General features: G+C 43.6%; 5 protein-coding genes across 9 annotated transcripts; 4 read left to right on the top strand and 1 right to left on the bottom strand.

Moving 5' to 3' along the window:
* Positions 1-167: 167 nt before the first annotated feature.
* LOC6543415 lies at positions 168-3,987 on the top strand. 2 transcript variants are annotated; one of them, XM_001969055.3, is made up of 6 exons: positions 168-384; positions 573-1,086; positions 2,010-2,258; positions 2,320-2,518; positions 2,582-2,889; positions 2,942-3,987. In XM_001969055.3, the coding sequence occupies exons 2-6, from the start codon at positions 643-645 to the stop codon at positions 3,554-3,556; spliced, it is 1,815 nt and encodes a 604-aa protein (XP_001969091.1). In that variant the 5' UTR covers positions 168-384; positions 573-642; the 3' UTR covers positions 3,557-3,987. The 2 variants fall into 2 exon arrangements, with proteins under 2 accessions (XP_001969091.1, XP_026835184.1); XM_026979383.1 differs by having other exon boundaries at positions 168-415.
* Positions 3,988-4,098: 111 nt separating this feature from the next.
* On the bottom strand, positions 4,099-5,346 carry LOC6543026 (copper chaperone for superoxide dismutase). Of its 2 annotated transcripts, none has more exons than XM_001969054.3 (3): positions 5,032-5,346; positions 4,338-4,981; positions 4,099-4,280 (listed from the first exon to the last, which is right to left on the bottom strand). In XM_001969054.3, the coding sequence occupies exons 1-3, from the start codon at positions 5,134-5,136 to the stop codon at positions 4,145-4,147; spliced, it is 885 nt and encodes a 294-aa protein (XP_001969090.2). In that variant the 5' UTR covers positions 5,137-5,346; the 3' UTR covers positions 4,099-4,144. The 2 variants fall into 2 exon arrangements, with proteins under 2 accessions (XP_001969090.2, XP_015015389.1); XM_015159903.2 differs by having other exon boundaries at positions 4,338-4,968; positions 5,032-5,113.
* Positions 5,347-6,873: 1,527 nt separating this feature from the next.
* Positions 6,874-9,416, top strand: LOC113564129. Its single transcript, XM_026979382.1, has one exon. It carries the CDS (start codon positions 9,136-9,138, stop codon positions 9,313-9,315), a length of 180 nt encoding a protein of 59 aa, XP_026835183.1. The 5' UTR covers positions 6,874-9,135; the 3' UTR covers positions 9,316-9,416.
* A 69-nt stretch (positions 9,417-9,485) lies between these two features.
* LOC6542280 (upstream-binding protein 1) lies at positions 9,486-20,297 on the top strand. Of its 3 annotated transcripts, XM_026979381.1 has the most exons (13): positions 9,486-10,251; positions 11,274-11,385; positions 11,472-11,717; positions 14,218-14,290; positions 14,366-14,710; positions 14,893-15,037; positions 15,334-15,819; positions 16,449-16,624; positions 17,896-18,021; positions 18,089-18,293; positions 18,363-18,478; positions 19,113-19,187; positions 19,251-20,297. In XM_026979381.1, the coding sequence occupies exons 1-13, from the start codon at positions 9,901-9,903 to the stop codon at positions 19,666-19,668; spliced, it is 2,874 nt and encodes a 957-aa protein (XP_026835182.1). In that variant the 5' UTR covers positions 9,486-9,900; the 3' UTR covers positions 19,669-20,297. The 3 variants fall into 3 exon arrangements, with proteins under 3 accessions (XP_026835182.1, XP_001969089.1, XP_015015053.1); XM_001969053.3 differs by lacking the exon at positions 17,896-18,021 and having other exon boundaries at positions 9,901-10,251; XM_015159567.2 differs by lacking the exon at positions 17,896-18,021 and having other exon boundaries at positions 9,901-10,251; positions 11,511-11,717; positions 19,251-19,717.
* LOC6543384 lies at positions 19,689-21,647 on the top strand. Its single transcript, XM_001969052.2, has 3 exons — positions 19,689-19,695; positions 20,593-20,985; positions 21,040-21,647. Exons 1-3 carry the CDS (start codon positions 19,689-19,691, stop codon positions 21,645-21,647), a joined length of 1,008 nt encoding a protein of 335 aa, XP_001969088.2.
* The last annotated feature ends 92 nt before the right edge of the window (positions 21,648-21,739 follow it).

Here is a 21,739-nt window from a genome sequence, read left to right as displayed (position 1 = left end):
GTGCGCTAGAATTTAAAAAAAAATCATATCTGATAAACCATACATAGTCGATGATGGTTTTGCAGGGCGCAGTGGAAACACATACACTGCAGCAATGTTTCAGTGGAACCGGCCTATAAGAATCGATGTTTCTGCAGCAACTCCAATGTTTGCAAGCTATCGGCGCAATCGATTGTTGGTGCCATCGGTACGCTTCCAGCCCTAGACACTTCGACTTTTTTTTTTGCCACGGATTGTGTATGTAGTTTTAATTGTGCTCGAAAAAACGGCGTTAAAGTGGATGTCAGCGTGGATGAATTGCGTCTCAAAGAACTAGACATATTGGACCACGGTGAAGCGCGTCCAAAAACAATGCAAACTCAATAGTTCCATTTACTAAAACGGGTACGAAGGCACCTCGAATTCGAGTTGCAAAGTGCGTAGCACAAAATTTTAAAGAAATTTCCAAAAGTGTTGGGTGGAGGGGGGAGGGGGAGAGGGGTATAAAAAGCAGCAGAGACGCTACATATATATGTATATTGTCGAATTAATGGGTATATTCGTTGTGTTTTGTGTGTGTTCCCCTATTGCAGCAACTCCAAAACGCTGCTGCATACGAATTCTGTCCATTTAGCACCGAAACGCCACTGGAAGCAGAAGGAAATGGTGTCCACCCGCCAAATGTGCAGTGGAGGCGGTACGTCCGCTTCTGAGGGGAATTCACCGTTCGGGGGCGCGGGATCGGGATCTGGACCGGGAATGGGTACTGGATCAGCAGTGGCATCAGGATCGGCCACTGGAGTACAGGAGCCTCCGGAGTCAACGGCAAACCGAACCTCCGTCCTGCGGCGAACCACCAGTTATCAGGCTCACCAGGGACAGAACCAGGCCCAGGGCTCTTATCGCGTCGTCTCGGCGGGCAGCCTGGCCGAGTCCGCCAGCGCGGTGACTCGCCACCACTCGTACTCCATGCAGATGCAACGGCAGCGGTCACCGACAGCCACCACCACCACCAGCAGCGCAACCAGCCTGTACGATCTTCCCAACGAGCTGATTGAGATGATCCTCAGCTACATGGACTACAAGAAAGTTTCAAATCTCAGATTGGTAAGTGGACTGCTGCCCCTCCGTTACGCCCAATGTGCTGGCTATTAAATCAATAAAAAGCAATTTGCCCAAGTGCAAGCGTGGTACGGCTGGGTTATCCAACCAACAAACTACCTGCACTTGTATGCCTGTTTTGTTATGTACAATATACATATGGTGAATTCTGCCGCTCTGCTGTTATGAGCATTATTTTTCGCCATACTTTGCACTTTCCTCGACGGATTTCGGATTTCCCTTGGCAGGAGGCAATTAAAACTTTGTCACGATGGCACATGCACTTGCGAATGCTTATATTTAGCAGAGCACTCGGTATCTTTGGGTGGGGGGCATAGCAAAATGATTACACTTTTAAGATTTAGTGGTTTTAAAAACGCGACGTAATGGGCTAAAATCCCAAACATTGTGAGAAAACGACTTGCTCGACACAAATCATTCAAATGAATGAAGAACAAGGCAAATTAATTATCCTATTATACACTTTCAAATATAGAGATCTAATATTCCACATACCAAATTATACCAATTATAGAAATATCTGCCCCTAACAAGTCACGAAGTCAGACTAGGTATAAAATAATTCCCAGAATACTTTCACAGAACAGCTTTAGGTTGAGGTCCAGAGGGTAACTACACTTCGTTGTTTGTTTCTCGTTGGTATTTCTGCCTGCACCCGCGTCTCCCATCCACAATTCGTTGTGTATGTATGCACGGTTATTTGTCGTAGGTAGCGGAGACAAATGTAATCTGATATAATTTAATAACAGGCAGAACCACTAGCTCGTGGATGAATGCGGGCACAGCAGCCAAAAAAAAAAGGAAATCGGAATCTGAGCTTAGCTTAACCCAAAGCCCAAAGGCAGTCACATTTTTAGCTGTTTATCTACCCCCCTGTTAACTAAAATCCCGGATATGCATACTCGCAGGTGTCGCATCGCATGAACGACATTTGCATGGCCATGCTGAACGCAGCCTTCTCCAGGCAGATCAAGACCACGTTGAGCCGCTTCCAGGCGATCAAGGCCAGCATGCCGCGCCGGGAGTCCCACCGTCGTAATCATCCGCTCGCCTGCGAGTGCGACATCATCGAGACGTGCTACATGCGTCTATCCCTGCTCCAGATGTCCATGGGCAAGCACATCGAGCGGGGCCACTGTTGCTTCTTTCCGGGCGCCGTAAGTGCAGTGAATGACCTACTCGAACCCAACAAGCGCTAATAAGGTTTTTCATTTTCAGATACTAGACGAAGTCCAGGCGATTCTCAATTATATCAGTATTACGCCCAGACTGCAGCGACCTTATCGTGTTACCGACGAGCTCTTCGATCTCTCCACTATGGCCATGGAATACTTTAAGGACCGCATAGAGTCCACGCTCCCTGGGCTGGCGTATTTCAACAAGGACTTCTATACGCTGCCCACCACAACAAAGCGACGTAAGTGCTTTCAAGTTATTTTCCTAGTCGGCAACTAACTAAGCAGGATTTCCACCCTCACAGCCACGCTTGCCATCAGTTCAGATCTCGAAGACAGCGCCAGCAACTCGCCGCCTCAAAACCACATGGTGCTCCGCAAGGGCATCCGGAAGATCAAGCAAGGCATGAAGATATACAATAACCAGCTAACGGTGCTGCGCACCGATCTTCGCACCTGTAAGCGCAAGGCCGCCGAGCAGAGCAAGCAGCTGGCTGAGCAATCAAATCTCCTGGCGGAGCAGCAGAAGCAGACGCTGGAGTATGCCAATCGTCTGGACGAAAACGACAAAAAGAACGAGGAGATGTCTCGCAAATTCTCCACCCTTTTGCAGGTGAGTCGAGGGTCTACCTTCTATTGATTGGCATTAAATTTCTTTCTTGCAGGAGCTCAACAAGTGCAAGACGGAGCTCCAGTTTTGGCGTTCGAAGAGTCCAGCCATCCCTGCCGTATGCAGTTCGTGCAACCAGAAGGTGACGCCTGTGGTGCCGCCTGAGGATTTTCAAGTGCTGGTCAACCAGGGTGTGGATCCCGAGCACTTTATCATCATCAACGACGATGCGGATGCCGAGAGCGATGTTAGTGTCGGCGAGCTAAAGGAGTTTGCCTCGCCGGATGAGTCCACCACGGCCAAGCTGCTGGCCGTGAGTACAGCAGCCAAGAATCTGAAGCGCAAGATGCCATCAGAGAGCCAGTCCAATGCCATAGCGTCCACCTCGAAGGCAGCACAGGTTGCCCAGTCCCAATTACAGTCGGTGGCCACCGGAAATGCAGGAGCTGCGAAAGCTGCGGGCGGTTATTCTCCAAAACTTTTTTATGGCAATCATCAGCGGAGCGGTGTGATTGTCAGTCCGGTGTCCAAGAATTTGGGGGTGACACCGGCAGCGGACAAGGTGGCGCCCGAATCGGAGGCTCTAGAGGAGCCGGAGGAGGCGAAGAAAGCACGTAGAGTACAAAAGGCCAACAGATATGTAAATACGCCCGGCAAACGCAGTAAATAAGCATTAGGACTTACGCATATACACTTTACATATTTTTTACCACTTATTTACATATAAAGTGTGCATGCCGTCGTTCACCTGACCCCACGGAAATGGGCTAGGGATCGGGGCATGCGCCGTAGTGTTAACGGAGGAATCAAATTAATATATACACATATATCTATTAATGTCAAATGCAGTAGGCATTTCGAATATTATTCATTATTATTATTATTATCAAGTACAACAAACGTGTCTGTATGTTCTTCGGTTTTAACGCCCCGCAAAAACCAACTGTAGTTAACCACCACTTTACACGAACATCACACGATTCCCGTAGTTATTGGCAGAGCAAAACAGATAATAATAATTAAAAAGCAAATTAATTTTAATTAAAAAATACAAAGCAAAAAAAAGCAAAGAAATATTTTAAATAAAACTTTAAAAACATTAAAATCCATCACTGGGAATGTAGTTTTTTAAGCTTGTAACTTTCAATACCGAATAAGTACTTAAGTTCTATAGAGTTTGACCCAAGAAATTTCTGGAAAAAAAGGGCCATCTAGAGATAAGATAATTTTATTTACAAGGTCACATATGGAAACAAGGTTACAGCTTTTGTGAGCGCTGCTTGCCAGCCAATGGCTTATTGCGTTCATCCCAAAGAGTCACCCCATCACATGCACAGATTCTCTTGAAGTTTTCCAAGATGCCCGCCGAACGAGCAATTATACCACACGCAATCCTGGTGGGAAAAAGTTATACAAGTCAATGATAGAAAAAATTGAGCATATCTGTATACCTTTCCCCAGAGTTTCCGTCAAGCAGGCTCTGTTCATTGCCTCCACGTCCCAGGTCATCGGCATTGGCTGTAAGGACGACGGCCCTCCCGATTATGTCCCAGACCTCAAGCACTGGATCCACAAATCTGAAGGTGGCCCTGCCGTTTTCATCGGCTCGGATGTTGCCCAGATCTCCCGCGTGCCGCTCCTCTACCGCAGCTGCAGGGCTTCCATGTGGCGACTGGCGGGGGTTATAGTGATCTCCGACGGACGAGCAACCTGCGGACGTGTCACCACTCTCGTGAATGTGTAATCCGTGCAGTCCGGGCGATAGACCGTCCACAACGCCATCCACCACCACTCCAGGCTCCTTGTCTGCGGTGATGGTGCTAAATCGAACCACTCCCTGGATAGGTGTCTTGTCCACTACACTTCCTGTGGTATTAATAAGGGCCACCGCCGACTGCCCTCCGAATCCGGAGAGAACCGCCCGGACCCCGGTGGCTTCTATCTTGTCTTGAATCTCGGACCAAGGTCGTTGGGTCTGGACGATCACTCGACCCTCCTGGGTGTCGATTTCGACCTGGCCAACGCCATCCAGCGCCGAACGGAGTGCTCCGGCATAGCCTTCGTCCCCTTTTCGCATCTGCACTGCAAATTCGATCTGCACATTAACATGGAAGCAAGGCTCCTGACCCGAAAACATATACTTACCTTAATGGAACTCATTTTGATGGTCAAAGTGCCGAATAACAATGATAAACAAACTTTCGTATCGATAGGCTTCGATAGGTTCAGACAAATCGCGCCTTCTGACATCGAAGAGCGGCAGGTTCACACTGAACAATGCAACGAAAGGTTAGGTCGTTTGTAAAACCTATAAGCGTATAACTATAAGCTAGTATTCATAACTAAGAATTAGAAACAATTGCAATATTATTGTTATAGAACATTTATTGAAGCACAGTTCCTAGTTCCGTTTGGGGACCTTAGCAATGTGGCCGGATGCATAAAGAAAGATAAATACAGCTTAAAGCGAAAAACATATAATGGGGGGATTCCGGCCATATGAATATTATACACAAATAATGTTTTTAACTTGTATCTGTTATAGGGTAAAATACATTTTCTCCGGGAAAACTTATCTGAGTTAATTCATTTCATGCTTTTCAAAGAAGAAAAGAAATTCGTACCTTCCATAATTTCAATTACCAATATGACTTTATGAATAAACTGATCGGCTTCAACAATATTTCAAGTGCATTGATAGTCGTTTAATTTAATACGGTTAAATTCCTGTTTAATTTGACCAAGTATTTTATTAACCGAAGCTAAACTTGTCAAACGCTTCTGGGCCCGGTACAAAACGCTAACCTAGAACTAGCTTAGATGCTAACAAATTTTATTTCCGTGCTAATTTCGAGACCTGTAGCTCCATTCACTTCATATTACGCTTTATAATTTAGGTTTAACTTTTCTGTATGACCGCCGACATTTTTAATCAATGGCCATAAAGAGTATTTTTAAGCCAAATGATGTTAATTTATGGGAATTAAAAGCGCTAATTTTTGTCTGCAAAGTCCAAAGCGACAGATGCTGGCTTATTTGAGGTTCAAAAAAAAAAAGAAAAACGTGCAACCAATATGAATGAAGTTTTTCCATACGAGTCACTTTATTGCATCCAATTGCGCCTTGACTTTCATTGTGCAAAATAAATTAATTTCAGTTGGACCCCGTTATTGATGGCAATTTAAAAACAATTGAGAAATATTTAATATTGCCTTCAATTGAACAACTGTAAAAGGAAGCACTACAACAGAGAATAATAATAAAGCCGTTCAATTCCCAAAAATTTGGCGATTCGGCACATGGCTTTGTCAATTAAGGCCTTTCTTAGCACGTCGATCTAGGGATTGAGATGAATGATATCGGTGGATACCAATTAGTTGCTATTAGAGTACCGTCACTAGTTACAAAGCTGAAAAGAATATAAGAAATCGATATACATAATTTATAGCACCATTTCAGAAAAAAATTACTAGGAAATGATCGAGGAATATAAGAACTTTTTTTTCTTTTTCCAATGCTTCTGGTTCGTGCTGCAGTGCCGCAATAATTTTTACAGGTCTGAGGAGGTCCACCCTAACGACAGATCAACGCCATACGCCCACACAAAAAAAGCAGGTGCGCTCTTAGTATGTGCTCTTTGGGGCAGCGACTAATGGCACAGCTGTTCTTGTTGATAAATAGCACTAAGAATTTTGTTGCCTTGTTTTGGAGCAACAAATGCAAGTCAGCCGAATCGCCTTCGCCTGGAAGGATATACATACATATGTAACGGGAAAGTGAATATGTATGTACATATGTAGGTTGCTCTGCAAAGTGCGTGCCACGGTAAATTGGCCCTGCCTTTGTTTTACTTGCATTTCACAAAGGCGCACGCAGACACACACACATACACAGACTGACCCTTACATTGGGGCATCGGTATTTGTGGGTAAAGAGCGCGACGGGTTGGAGCTCTTTTGGAGCGAGCATGAGAGAGCAAAGAGAGAATACATAACGGGCTAGTGTATTTTAATATTAGCTTTGTGACGTTCGCTCACCAAATCAGTATTTTTCGTACCATCGGCGTTAAAACACATGTTCAGCTATATATTGCGGGAGTGTAAACTAATCTAAAAGAGCAACAACTATACCAACGACAACGACAACAACAATAACAACAACAGCAGCATCATCATAGTCGACAAAGCAACAACAGCAACGGCAGCAGAAAATTTTAACACGTTGACGCTTTTTCTAGTGTTTATCACGAGCGGAAAATCTTAATAAGCGCGTAACAAGAACAAGCGAGACCCCGAAATCTTTTTTCATCTCGTTCTTTGCGTCTTTGAGTGTGCGTGCCAAAAGTCAAATACGTCATCGACGCGCGCATCATTAAATAGAAAGGAATGAAATAATTGATATACACAAATGCCAGCGAAAGATTGAATTCAATTGCAGGAGCAACAAAAAGCCAAACAAATTGAGGAAAAAAGTGCCCCCACCAGACCACAGCGTTCAACTTCAATTAATTAAACTTGTTATTGTGTAGTCGCAGTCCGCTTCTTGCCATTCACCGCGAAACGCAGGCGCACAAAAGAACGTGCAAAACAGCTGGGATTCGAACTGAGAGTAACGGAACGTCGAGCAACAAGTGCAGCAGTAGCAGCAACAACAACAACAGCAACAGCAACATCAGCATCAACAATCCAAAGCCCTTTCAATTGTGGGAGAGAGGTGGTCAATGTGTCTGTGTGCACTCCAATGAATACGACGTCCACTTTTGTTGTTGCCACAATCAATTAGAGTGATAGCAGGCGGCAGAGGAAAAGCAGCGCAGCAGCAGCATCCGCATCAATTTGCTGTCAGCATCTGAATCTTCGGGTCGGCATTATTCCGAAAAGTGTGTGTGTGAGCGTAGTTGCTCCCGTTCCGCCTCCGTAATCGCAAGTGCTTGTTGTTATTGCCGCATTCGTCTGCGATCCGCGAATCGCGATCTTTGCTTGTGTTTGTAACGGCGACGTTGTCTTGATTGGAACGCTCTGTTTCTTGACTTTTTTCGTACTTTTTTTTTTGTATTTTTTGATTCCGAAACTGGTGTATCTGTAGTTTCCCGCTAACGGCGAAAATTCACACAACTCATTGATATTTTAACCTCGTGTCCGCGTTGGCTGCCGCTCGACCAAGGTTCTGCCGCACAAAATGCTCGTCTCTTTGGGCTCTTCGAAGCCTCGCTTCGTCGGATTAAAAGTGCTCCTCTAGCACGCTAGCAAGTCCGGCCACATAAATAAGAAAACGCAAAACTGCAAAAACACAACCCATTGAATTGGCAGAAAAAGTTATCACCACCCACCGAAATCGTACCGTTATCGTTATCGCCAAACAGAATCCACAGATAAAAAAACGTTCCATTTCGCTTCGTCGTAAATACAGTGCTAAATCGTGTGAAATAAACTAAAATCGCTGCAAAAACAGCCTAATTCGTCTAATGAAAGCTTAGAGCATTTGTGAATAATTAGCCCCGAAAAAAACCTGTTCACAGTCACCGCAAAAATTAGGCCCCAATAAAAAGTGACGATCCAAGAAACTGGCATCTCGCCCGCTTGATATATAACACCCCAACACAAACGTAAATTTCGCGATAACACCTATACTAAGTAAAAAAAAAGAGAGAAACGAAACCCAGCGAATCAACTTCACAGTAAAGTCGTAAAGTCAGTGCAAGCCAGAGCTAAATCGTCGAGCAAACCGAGTAGTTGTGTCCAAATCAAATTGTTAAATCGCAAAAAATCTAGGGAATTAGCCCAACAATCGCTATCAAGAATCTAACAGTGGTAATACGATCGGGATAATGCCAGCTTTCTGACAGTGTATAACAAAACAAAGTTACATAATCGCCGTTGCAAATCCAATTTTTTTTGGAAAAGAACCCCCAAAAGTGCCCAATTGGAATGTCAAATATCTGACAGTGACCAAATAAACAGCGAAATTAGTCGAAACCAAACTCAAAAGCGAACCAACAACTGCAGAAGGAAAGCAAGCGAAGTCTGTTATCAGTGAAATATACACACATACAATATATTGGATTTCAGCGTAAACAACTGCTATATAATGTCCGTCGCCATCTGACAGTGGTCCAAACAACCAGCAGCACAAAGAGCTAGAAGTCGCCGCAACCAGTGACAAGTTTCACCAGATCGAGTGAGACCTGTACAGCAGAACCAACGTAAAGACACTTGAGCTTACAACAAGGGCTAACAAATTCAGCGATAAATGGAGAAATCTGAAATACGACTGCAACGCATGTCTAATGAATATCAGTCGCAATCGAGCTATATGTATCTCCGGACCAAAATGCTGTTAAAAATCGAGAATACCCTACTTCGAAGCCATCGTCAGCGCGAGACCACCGGTATCAAGAAACTATACAATTCGTTTTTCGTCTTGTTTTAATTTGCCCCCCCCCCAACGGCCAGTTCCGAACCCTCTCAAAGGCCCCAAGAACACAAAATCGCACAATAGCAACCTTTCCAATTCCACTCAACTGTGAGCCAAGTTAGAAAAAAGTTACAAGAAAGCAAGTTATACATGTTTAATATATACATTACATATATATGAATGAACTAGAGATATTATTTGGTTGTTAGTAGAACTCACGTCAAGTGCATATTGTTAGCCCTCGTATATCCAAAGTGCTGTGCGACGAACGAACGATTAAGTAAGTGTGTCATATAAGCATTTTGAACAAGCCAAGCCAAAATGTTAGCCTAAGCAAGTAAACAGTAAGTGTCGGTCGATCAATATACGGTTTCTACTTCGAATATATTACTATTACCATCAATCACTTTTGTTGCATTTCGCATTGCACCAAAAAACTTGAGCAAAATTGCTGGCGAAAGTACTCCAGTCGGAAGTGGTGTTTCGTAATACGGGTGAGAGCGGATCACTGTTCAATAATTCAGGAGGATATATAACAACATTAAGAACGGACTAAGAGAGACCAAAACGCGATTCCAACGCCGTTAATTTACGTACCGAATGGCGCTTTCGTTTCTATCCCAAAACTCCGGTCTGTTGGATTTACAAAGCATATTCGATCCACAATATTCTCATCATCAACAACAACAACATTTGAGCCATCACCCTCAACATCACATTCAACAACACCAAAATCAACAACTACAACAACAAGCGGAGCAGATTCAACAACATCGCACCCTTTCAACAAAGTTCGATTTGACCCTGTTCAACGAACTCGACCAAATGGAATTCAACAACTTAAATCGCAGTCAATATCAGAATAATAATAATAACAATATTAGCAACATCAGCAATAATCAAAACTCCAACAACAACACCACTAACGGTATTAGTGAAAATCTAAATCAGGTAAGAATAAAGGGCAACCTTGTTTAAATTTTCTTGTTCAAAATTTGATACGTTACAATGTATTATATGGTTAAACATTTAAAAGTTCGCCAACGCTTAAGTTTTTCTTGGTTATATAGGGTAGGTAATGCGGTAGAATTATTATTATAAGCATTATAAACAGTCATACTCGTAAATTGATTTGTTTTACGGCACAATAATACCATATGATATCATTATATGTATATCTAGACTAGAAATACCACAGAATCTAAACCAATTAAAGCTAGCAATATTTATACAACTGTTTCTTAAACCATAGTTTGTTTTTTGAATCGAAACAGCCGCCTTTAAAGCTCCTTTCAGTGGGTGATTACATTTTTCAAGCAAAATCTGTTTGCCTTGAGGCAAATATAAATATATAGTTCAATTGCTAATTATACTATATGGCGGGGTGTATCATATAACGAAATTGTGGTAGACAGATAGAGGGAAAAACAACAGAACAGCGCTTAATAAATAGTTGCAAATGTTACGTCAACAGTCGGACTCACTCTACCCAGTCGATATGTGTTTTATCTTCCTTTACTTTTGGATGTATCTTTAAATATCGCCGCACGTTCTGGGCCTTCTTTGGCCAGCTCTTCAGACTGAACCGTTTTCCGTTTGTTTACACGCATCGAGCATGCTCGAACTTATCTTTGGAAGCATAATTGTGTGGAATCAAACCGAGTCCGAGTTCTCATAAGCAAATAAACATGAATCGATGGGTGTTTATGCCCATTCCCTCTCTCGGGTCAGGGAGAAAGAGGGTTGGTAGAGCTGAGGCGAGATTGCTGGCGACCTTATCAGCAAGGTTCGGACCTACATACACAGTATTCCAGCTGGACAGTAGAGATTATATTGAGAGGGCATAGCCTCGTTGGCGGCTACACACGCTTTCCTGCTGGTTCTCTGGCTCTGATTCGTTTTCGGTTTTATAATTGATTAAACCGTCAAAATTCCGTTTTCGAACTAAACTCCAATGCGCTTGGGTTTTCCAGATCCAAAACCGCCACTTAATCAGCGGCTACCACCACCAGCATATCGGATCGGACTATGAGCAAGTGATCAACTTTGTTGACTCGCCGCCAAACTCAGAGGAATCGTGGACAGGTAAGGCTGCCGCTATCAGTGCATCCAGTTCAGTCAGCTCACCTCATTCCCATCACCATCACCTTCCATATCTATCGATCTCGCAGAGAGCAGCTCGCTAATCGAACAAATTACGATTGTCGTAGACGGACAGTCGAAGGAGTCGCCGGGACCGCAGATCATCGACGTGCAGACCATTTACCTGAACAGCGGCTCACGCAAAAGACGAATGGATTGGGACTCCCTGGACATTGGCCAAAGTGAGAACTCACCCACAGCATCGCAGAGCGGCGAGCTGCCCACCAAAGTGGCCCACCAGGAGAAGGACAAGCACAAGCGCGAGAAGCACTCGGGTAAGGATTATATTCACACATCTTTTACCTTTAACCCAATCATTTTGGGGGTTAGCATACGATCTAATTTCAAGAATAACAAACACGTAAATACTATATTTCCATATTATGTAGATTATAATGCGGTATGGATTGGCATTCCCCAAAGCGAATAATCAGTATACAATGTAATTATATGAATCCTGTGTACTTTCACACAATTACTAGACTTGATCCATTGAACCCACCTATACATAGATGACGTTTTGTCAATTGATTTATTACTGCTTAAGAGTCGAACAATGTATTTAAAATGCTTTTTGTTTGTGGTTCCTAAGCCCAGAAGCTACAGAATGCTAATTTCAATGAACAGGTCCGATAATTATGATAAAAGCCAAACTACTTCGACTCTCAGCACATCGATTCAAGAAATTCAATGTATTTAAAAGTATAGAACAGAAAGATTATAAAAAATGTGTCCCATATTCTTGTTGTTCGTTGAATTAGCTCGGTGATTTGCATAAAATGTAATCAATGAAAGTAAGCAGCAAGAATGAAAAACGCCTCGAACTGACTTGATACTTCTTCCTGGAATTGCATCTGGAATCCGAGAGCGAGTCAGAAACCCGTGTATGTAAATTAGAAGCCGTCGTAATTGAGAAACCCGTTTCCGAGTTGCGCCTCTTTGATTATACAGCCCCGCGCAGGCCTGAATATATGGATATTGAGATGCCTAGACAGATGTATCGATCTAACGACTAATTCGATCGATGGTCCGTATGACAAACGTGAGACTCTCTGTTGTTGGGTGCTAAGTGGCGTATAAACAATGGACGATGATCGCTAATTACTCTGTATCTCTGTATCTATTGTATCTATCAGGCACAGGCGTTATACGACTTGTGCGTGAGATCGCAATTAAAGTTTGAGCTCGACAAAGGGCTAAAAGCTCGTGGTGTTTGGAGATGTTGGGCAAACTTGATGCAGATGGAGTTGCACCTCGGAGGAGCAGGTCGTTAAATAGTTTCATAAACTCATTAACATGCGACGACGGCTTTTGATATCGAAATTAGGTAGCCGTATTACAATTAACAGACTGCGATGGTTAAAACCCGCCGTAAAACAGTAATTAACTTAGCACCTCCGCTTGTGTTAATCAATAGAGCTTTAATAATAGAACGCCACCAAAGAAATAAAATCTTCCCTCAGTAATTTTCCAATGGCCCGAACAAGCCCCCAGCCGAAACCCTTTAAACTTTGTAGATATGCCCTCGAGATTGCACCGAAATCACGCAGGGTCCCTGTACTAATAACCCCCCCCAAAACGAGTGACTGACACACTGGAACACTTCGAATCAAATAGCTTTAGCTAGAAGTACTTGGGTGGGGGCATATGGGACCATATAATTTGGACTCCAATCTAGAGCTCGACCCTCTCTTTTTGATGGCTTATCATTCGGCCGACAGGCGGCACTCGGCGCAGATAAGACTAAATGCTAGCGTTTGGCCATACAACAATCGGCTATTAGGCAAACCTCCACGATTGTGGAAAAGCTGAGATCATTCAAACTATTCAGAACTTGATGGTTATAGTGGAGGAACTGAGATCACTCGACCGGGCTAATGGCTTTAGCTTTTGTCCTGCCTTTTTCCCACATTCGATTTTTACATAAGAGAAGGCTTAAAGGCCATTTCCCCTTGCCATTTGTCAAGGGAACTAACCAACTAACCGGAGCATCCATTCTATTCGGTTCTCCTATATGTCCGCACTTACAGATACGATGTATCAAACAATTGGCTGTGGCACTGTCGCCAATGTGAATCGAGTGAGCAGCGCAATCGATGTGCGTCATTCGGTCTTGGATAGCTCGGGATCGGAATCAATTGTGATCGAGATATGAATTGCCCGATGGAACCCACACAGCTACAATTCCTATCTGTGGACAGATTAAATCAATTAACGAGGCATTACAATTTTTATTCATTAAAGTACATCGCTTTTTTGAGGAATTCTGTAAAAAGCATTGAAAGTAATGGCGTGTTAATTCCACGAAAAATTTGGAAAATTACTTTGCTATTCGACTCGGCGTTACAGTACAAAAAAGAAAATGGGGAAAGCTTTTCTTATAGGAATATACATACATAGGTGGGCTATCTATCCACATGGTAAAACAACGTGAAATAATTTTCAACTCCGAACATTTTAGTATAGTGTTGTATACCAAAATGAGACATTAGTGCATAGTGCTTTGGGGACGCGTTCTCAAAATAGCATTAGTTCAAACTGTATAAAATTATACTTACGTGTTTATCAATTAATTACAAATGGCCCTACAAGTGCCGCATTCTATAAATTCATCACAGCATTTATTTTGGCTAAGGCACAAGTTTGACGTCAACGGTTTGAGGTCGGCAATGGTTTTTGAGCGTCAGTCTGTGATAACGTCTAGAATCTAAAAGAAATCGCAAACGTGCCAGATATGGGTTGAAATATAGTTTTTGGTTTTCTTCGAATTTTCAGGTCGCAGCAGCTGGAGCGATGATATCGGCTTCGATCTGAACGCCGAGTTTAACAGCAACTCGTACTTGAACAAGTAAGTTAAGCCCTCCCATCCCCCAAAGGAATTGAATCCAATTTGAGCTAATTTACGTTTTCCCACCGCCTTCAGTGAGAACTTTCTGTCGTTCTCCCCTACGCTGACCACCCTCAAGCAGGAGCCACAGACGGATCAGATCAAGCCGAGCCCCAAGGTATCCCTGGACAATGCCGCAGCATCGCCCTCCATCGCCATTGCCAAGTTGGATGAGGTCCAGAACTCTCCGCCGCATGCCATTTCTGGCCAGGATTCGGCCAACGGCAACGCCTGCGGATGTGGCTCTCCACAGGGTTCACCCTTAGCCAACGCGGAGTTTGAGTTGAACGACAAGGGAAAGCCCCAGCAACTTAGCGTTTTGGATCCCGCTAAAATCGAGATCGGTTCCGCCAACGGAGCTACCCATGCGGACGACCACAAGTAAGTGTTATAAAGTGTTTAATATAGTTTATACAGCAGTGCTTCTAATCTCTTTTAATGATTTTCTACAAACCAATAGTTCTAAAACAAATTCGATTAGATTGAAATGAAGTACAGTTTTGCCAATCTCAAAAGTTATGAACCAACTATTAATCATTATAATAACACTCTTGCCTTTTCAGATTTCAGTACATTTTAGCAGCAGCCACGTCGATTGCCACCAAGAACAATGAGGAGACTCTGACGTACCTCAACCAAGGCCAGAGCTACGAAATAAAGCTGAAGAAGATCGGAGACCTGTCCCTCTATAGGGATAAAATACTGAAGGTGAGTCCAAAGTCTCTGTCCGCAGCCTCCAATTGAGTCGGAGAGTCATGTGATGCGGTGAATTATTTGACTGTCGAGTGAGCGACTTGGACATCGCGTCTGTGCGACCGCATGTATGTATATGGTGGGGCTCAATTGATTTTAATAAGCCCCAATTAAGCCGGGCGACTTGAGGGATGTGAGGCATTACCCATCCCATGTACATGTGAAATCTGCGTGTGCGAAAAAACTTTCCAAATGACTTCACTTCTTGCCACTTCTCACAAAACCGTTTTCCCTTCGATTCCCCCTTGCAGAGCGTGATCAAGATCTGCTTCCACGAGCGCCGCCTGCAGTTTATGGAGCGCGAGCAGATGCAGCAATGGCAGCAATCCCGCCCAGGCGAACGCATCATTGAGGTGGACGTACCGCTCTCGTACGGCCTCTGCCACGTGTCGCAGCCACTGAGCTCCGGCTCACTGAACACTGTCGAGATCTTCTGGGACCCACTGAAGGAGGTCGGCGTCTACATCAAGGTCAACTGCATTTCAACCGAATTTACCCCAAAGAAGCACGGCGGCGAGAAGGGTGTGCCCTTCCGACTGCAAATTGAAACCTATATAGAAAACACAAACAGTGCCACCGCCAGCGGCTCGGGCGGCAGCAACAACAGCAACAGCGCCATCGCCAGCGGCAACGGAAACGGAAACAGTGGCTCCGCAGCCCCAGCATCACCGGAACGGACTCCCAGTGGCGGCAGCAATGGCAAACAGGCGGTCCACGCAGCTGCCTGCCAGATCAAGGTGAGTGGGGAGGACACCTGTACTTAATGTGTTCTTGGTTAGACAAGATTTTTGTCCGCTCAACGGAGAGAGCCCCTTATGTTGTCCGTTCACATGATGAAGGATTCCATTTAAAGCATATTATAACAAGAATGCTCTTCGTCTTCAGTGAGCTATATCTTAAATAGTTCTCATTTACTTCTTATACAAGTACAGAATGATCCAGCGTAAATGCAGTGTTGTCCGTTGATATCATCTTGAAAGAGAATGGCCCATTTTAATTTTGAGTTATGGCCACTTCTTCCGAAAATAAGCAACGGAATTTTACGAAACAGAACGTAATCAGAAGCTACTCTGCATTCACAAACAACAAGTACCATAAAAAGTTTTTAATTTGTTTGTGCCAATAAACTTATCTACGCATGAAATTCATATCTTGGATATACCTATCCTAAAAAAATGTAAACAACAAGATTTTTAAAATGTGAATCATTATGTAGAGATTTTGAGTTAAATTGCCTGTAAAAGTGACAAAGTGTAAATATATTTGATTGCCCTTTTTATAATAAATGTGTAATGACCAAGATTAACAATTATCACATTCCGCACAAGCCACTCAGAAAACGTATATTAAACGCATGTTCTTACAGGTATTTAAGCTAAAGGGAGCTGATCGCAAACATAAACAGGATCGGGAGAAGATTCAGAAGCGGCCCCAATCGGAGCAGGATAAATTCCAGCCCAGCTACGAGTGTACCATCATGAACGATATATCCCTGGACCTGGTGATGTCCGCCACCACAACTGGCTGCTACAGCCCCGAATAGTGAGTATTTCGATTTATCAGATAAGCGAGTGATGTGGAATCATTGTGGGGCAGGGAAGATCTCCCCAGTTGTCATAGGTTCTGCTCCAGAATTGGGTAACAATTTATTGCGCTGCGCTGTCCCGTAATCTTTCAATTGAGGCCCGCAAATTTTTCCACAACTCTTGTTTATGCGACAGCTACAGGCCGAGCTTTTTGATTTACGAACCCAGCGGCTGCCATTCCATCCATTTACATAACGTCCAGTTAAGATCAAGTGCACATTACGTAAATACGAGTACTTGCTCTTTATCTGACCGTACAGTGGGGCTCAGAGCCCTAAGGTAGCGTCTTAGCCATGCTTAGTCTTAGCACATTCTGATCCACACAGTTCTCATGATAAGGTCGGCCTATTGATTGAGATTTCTAGAGTGCTAGACTTGAGTGCTACGAGTACGGTCTTACATTGTATTTGAACTGGTACTTTTTGAATAACAAGATCAAAAGCCTTATGTTTATTTGGGTATTTAAAACATAAACAAACAATGCCAGCAATTAAACGTTGCCATTGTGGTTGTATTAATATGTATTTTATTTAGAACCAAGTGTAAAGTGGAATAGCTACGTACAGATATTTTGGTGGAAATTTTCCATAACGAGAGCAAATGAAAATCATTCAGTTTGTCATTTGCATGATCACAAAATCATAAAGATCAATCGAATTGGGAGCGGATACGTGTTATATATCAAGAGAGAACACCTCGATCGGCGAGAGATCCGGAGAACTGGGGAGAAAGAGGTATGGATCCCGAGAGATTTGTAGAGAGAATTCAAAGGATAGTGGGGCTAAGAGATCAGTTAAGAGCACTGTGCTCCGTGGTCTTTTTTGTTATTGCGCCTGCTCCAAGCTATTTTTAGTTTAAAGTTGCTTTTAACCGGTTTTTGGTTTTGGTCTCTGTTCAATGATTTCGTTTGTTTGCGTTCCGAGCACTATAGATAATAATGGCGAATGATATACGGATTGTATAAGGTCTTGTATTGTTGGGATCGATTGTATCGATCAGTTGCAGCAAAGCCTATGGATAGGTATTATCCACACCTAAAAACCGGAAATGATGGGGGTGGGTGGCGAAAGACGCAGATCTGAAAAACTTTCCCGGTGGTTAGGCAGCCATATAAAATAGATTCCAAACGGGTTTGCCGGGCCAATCAGCCGCAACTGGGCGTATCAGGTGTCTTCTAAGCAAGGCAACTGGCTCGGCGAAGAGCAAACAAGATTCTCCGGGCAACAGCGGGGCCATGGGAAATTCGAATTGTGAATTTCGCGCTGGAGTTCCTCGCATTCGTGAACATGCGCTTGCATCTGAAGGATCGTCGCTTCTGTCAGCCTCAGATACGGAACGAGCTCTACTGGATTTGTAGGCTATGCAGGAACCGCTGGAAAGCAGGCTTATACTAATCTTTTCCTATGTCCCTTCCTTGCAGTATGAAACTTTGGCCAAACTCGCCCGTGCACATACCCAAGTACGATGGAATGCTTCCGTTTGCGCCAAGTGCAGCATCGCCGGCTACCAGCAGCAGCCCCATAGCCATCAACTCGGTGACATCGACCAACTCGCCCACCCTCAAGCTGATGGACGCCACAAACATGGTCTCACCGCAGCATGTGCCCGCTGACATGGACGACAATGTAAGTGTCATTGCCCACTGCTCCCCAAGCAGGCTTACTAACTAAACGAACCTTTATTGTCCATATCAGAGCCAGAACATAATGCCGGAATCGACGCCCTCACAAGTGACGCAGTGGCTGACCAATCATCGCCTCACCGCCTATCTCTCTACGTTCGCACAGTTCTCGGGAGCGGATATCATGCGGTATGTGATCTGGATCGTTTGGAAACCGTTGTTTTGTAATTAGAGTTTGAAAAATAACATAGATTAGCTTAGAACTACAGATAAGTAATATTAAGTGATACTAATCGACCCAATTTTATACGAACCCATTTGTAGGAGAGCCGAGTGGTTTTCTTTAACCGATTTTTGATGATAGGCATAATTAAATGCGTCGTTCGATTGCAGCCCACTTACTAACTTACTTACCTATATAAGGGCTTTAGTTTTTAGACTGCTATTTGACTGCTTGACGGTGTTTTTGATTACCATTTCAAACGATCAAGCAATAAACAATATAATGTTTTAGACATTTCGTTGAGCAACCTTGTTGACTGACATCCAATAAATAGCGTAACTTAAGGCAAACAACTAAGGGACATTATGATTCCCCATTTAATCGATTACGACCAAGCAAATCATAAAGTTGTGGCTTGTTAAATGCCTTGATAAGATAGCTGAACTACTCCGTCAGATAGTTGACGCGTTAAAAGTTATTACTCTATAAATGGATTTATGGGTTTCTGTATGTAATAGTTCTATCTTTATCTCATGCCACATCGCGCATTTCAAATATTTTTGTTCTTGTGACTTATTTATATTTTGGAATTATTTTTAGCATGTCCAAGGAGGATTTGATTCAAATTTGCGGACTGGCCGATGGCATTCGCATGTTCAACATTTTGCGCGCCAAGTGAGTGTTACCATTTTGGGAAAATCACACAGCTTTTCTAATTGTGAACCTTCTACCTACCAGGACTATTGCGCCCAGGCTAACGTTGTACGCCAGCTTGGATGGATGCAGCTATAATGCCATCTACTTGTTGTCGAGCACGGCCAAGGAGCTGCAGCAGAAGCTGTTCAAGATGCCCGGCTTCTACGAGTTCATGGCCAAGGCCAGTGCCCAGGAGAACGGAGTCGGTGGAGCAGCCACTGCAGCTGCTGCAGCCCTCTTCAACAATTGGGGCATGCAATCCAAGTACTCGGGCAGCGGCTCCAATATCTTCAACGACGCCAACAAGAGCTGCGTGTACATATCGGGGCCATCGGGCATCCTAGTGACCGTCACCGACGAGGTGCTGAACAACGAGATCAAGGATGGCAGCCTCTACGCGCTGGAGGTGCAGGCCGGCAAGGTGATCCTCAAGCTGATCAACAAGCAGGACAACAACTAAGCAAAGTTTTGGCAACGCAGATGCACTGTAGTAGACACCACCCGAGCAATCAAGTATAGTTTATAGCATTTACACGCAGTAGGATGGCACATTGAAACCGTTTTCTATATAGACTTTAATTTGTATGAGATTTCGCGCAGCAATTTTGAACAAGTAAAAAAGCAAGCAGCCCCCTAACCTCGTTCCCTAAAATCTTTGTTAAAGAACTAGTGCAAAATATTTAAGATTCGTTTTCAGTTCTCACTTTAAGTTTTGTTTATTTTATATGTATTTTATACCACCTACGATATTCGACTACATATGCACATTTAATTCTCCGATGCGATGGCATTTCGATTCGTTTTTTTCCTACTTTTAATTTCTTTTATCGTTATGGCGTATGCTTATCACTTAACTATTATATATATGTTTGTAGATCCACACCAATATCAATTGTTTGAAGTAGAAAAAAAAAACCCAAAAAAAAAAACAACAATTTTAAAATATTGATAATTACCTTGAAGTACAGTACCACGAATACAAGAATTGATCAATTGTTTCGAAGCAGAGTTCAACTAGCAACCAAACAACAACTTTTGTATGTGATAGAAGCAATAAAGTGTTATCCACAAGTGGACTGTCAAAAAATGTGTGTCCTAATTGCGTTTACAAATGATATGGGGGAACCCTTTTTCAATGTTCCAACATTTTAATCGTGGTTCATAAAATAGGATATTGAACTAGGAGCCTACTAGGATGTATATAAAAACTTTTTTCATTTGGGTATACTTTCATTTCATTTGACTTCTCTATTTGGCATTTTTTCAAAATTTTTCCACTATGGTTTGCATTCAAATTAAATTATTTACATACATATATTTCATATCCCTCCTTGGTGAGTTACTTTGTAAGCTTGTGAAATTTGCATTTGATTGAACACGACAGCTTGGAAGGTGCAAGGCGATTGTCGAATTTCGCAGCACGAGGTAGAGCAATCAAATCGAATCTTCACCTATCGCGATGCCAGCGGATCTATCCAACTGCAGCGCTTGGAAACTGTTCCCTCTGGAGTCAGTCTACTCATGTACTGCAGTCCCACGGACTTCGTGGAAACTTTGTGCCAGGACAATGGACAGTTCTCAGTCCGGCTGCCCATGCACTGCTTTAGTCCAATGCAACCGACGACCAAGCGGATTCGCGATGGCGATTGTCCTGGCGACCTGTACGCCGTGGGATATACCATAGAAGGCAAGGATCTGGAGCTGTATCGCACCTGTTTTGATTCCCAGCAAGGAAGGCTCCTGTACTCGCAGAGCGATGTCTACTACAAAAGGTTTTGTGAGTAAATCATAAAGTTTGGTCTTCTGCATCCCTATCATAGTGTACGGTCAGTTCCCAAGCGGCCGTTTGTGGATTTTGTGGCGGATGAGATGTTCAGTCCCCAGGAGGCTGCTGCTTATATGAAGTCCAACATCTATTTTGCCTTCAAATGCATTTACGGCGATGGCCAGTCCTACTTGTCCAGTGCCAATTCCTTGGTGATTAATCGGGGACATATGGTGGCTTCCGCGGACTTCCTGTTCACGGACCAGATGGGCAGTACTTTCCGATATTTGAATGTGGTGCCTCAATTCAAGTCAATAAACGATGGGAACTGGGAAAAAGTTGAGCGATGGGTGCGCAGTCAGATACCCGAGTCGACCTATTTCCGGGTCAAGTCCGGCGGAATTGGCATCCTGACATTGCCAGATACCAGGGGCGTCCTTCAGTCGGCTTTCCTCGCCGGCTCCAAGATCCCAGTTCCCGAGTGGACCTACAAAGTGGTGCGGTATGCCACTGGCAATGGGCTGTACGTCTTCCTCACGTACAATAATACCTTCCGCTTGGAGAGGCCCCAGTGCCCGGATATTTGTTACCCAGTTAATTGCCCCATCGCTCTACCCAATAACCCCAGCAATGGATTTACCTTCTGTTGCGATCCCAAGAAGTTCCCCTTTTAAAGACGGAAGCATTTATGCATATTATACCTGGACTCTGTGCGAAATTAACCCGCGTAATAATCGTCGTCTGAATAATGCAGTATTTTTGTTCA

This window comes from Drosophila erecta, unplaced genomic scaffold (genome assembly GCF_003286155.1).
Source record: "Drosophila erecta strain 14021-0224.00,06,07 unplaced genomic scaffold, DereRS2 tig00000055-arrow-pilon, whole genome shotgun sequence".
Taxonomy (NCBI): domain Eukaryota; kingdom Metazoa; phylum Arthropoda; class Insecta; order Diptera; family Drosophilidae; genus Drosophila; species Drosophila erecta.
The sequence above is the reverse complement of the archived record's forward strand: the minus strand, read 5'-3'. Positions and strand labels throughout refer to the sequence as shown.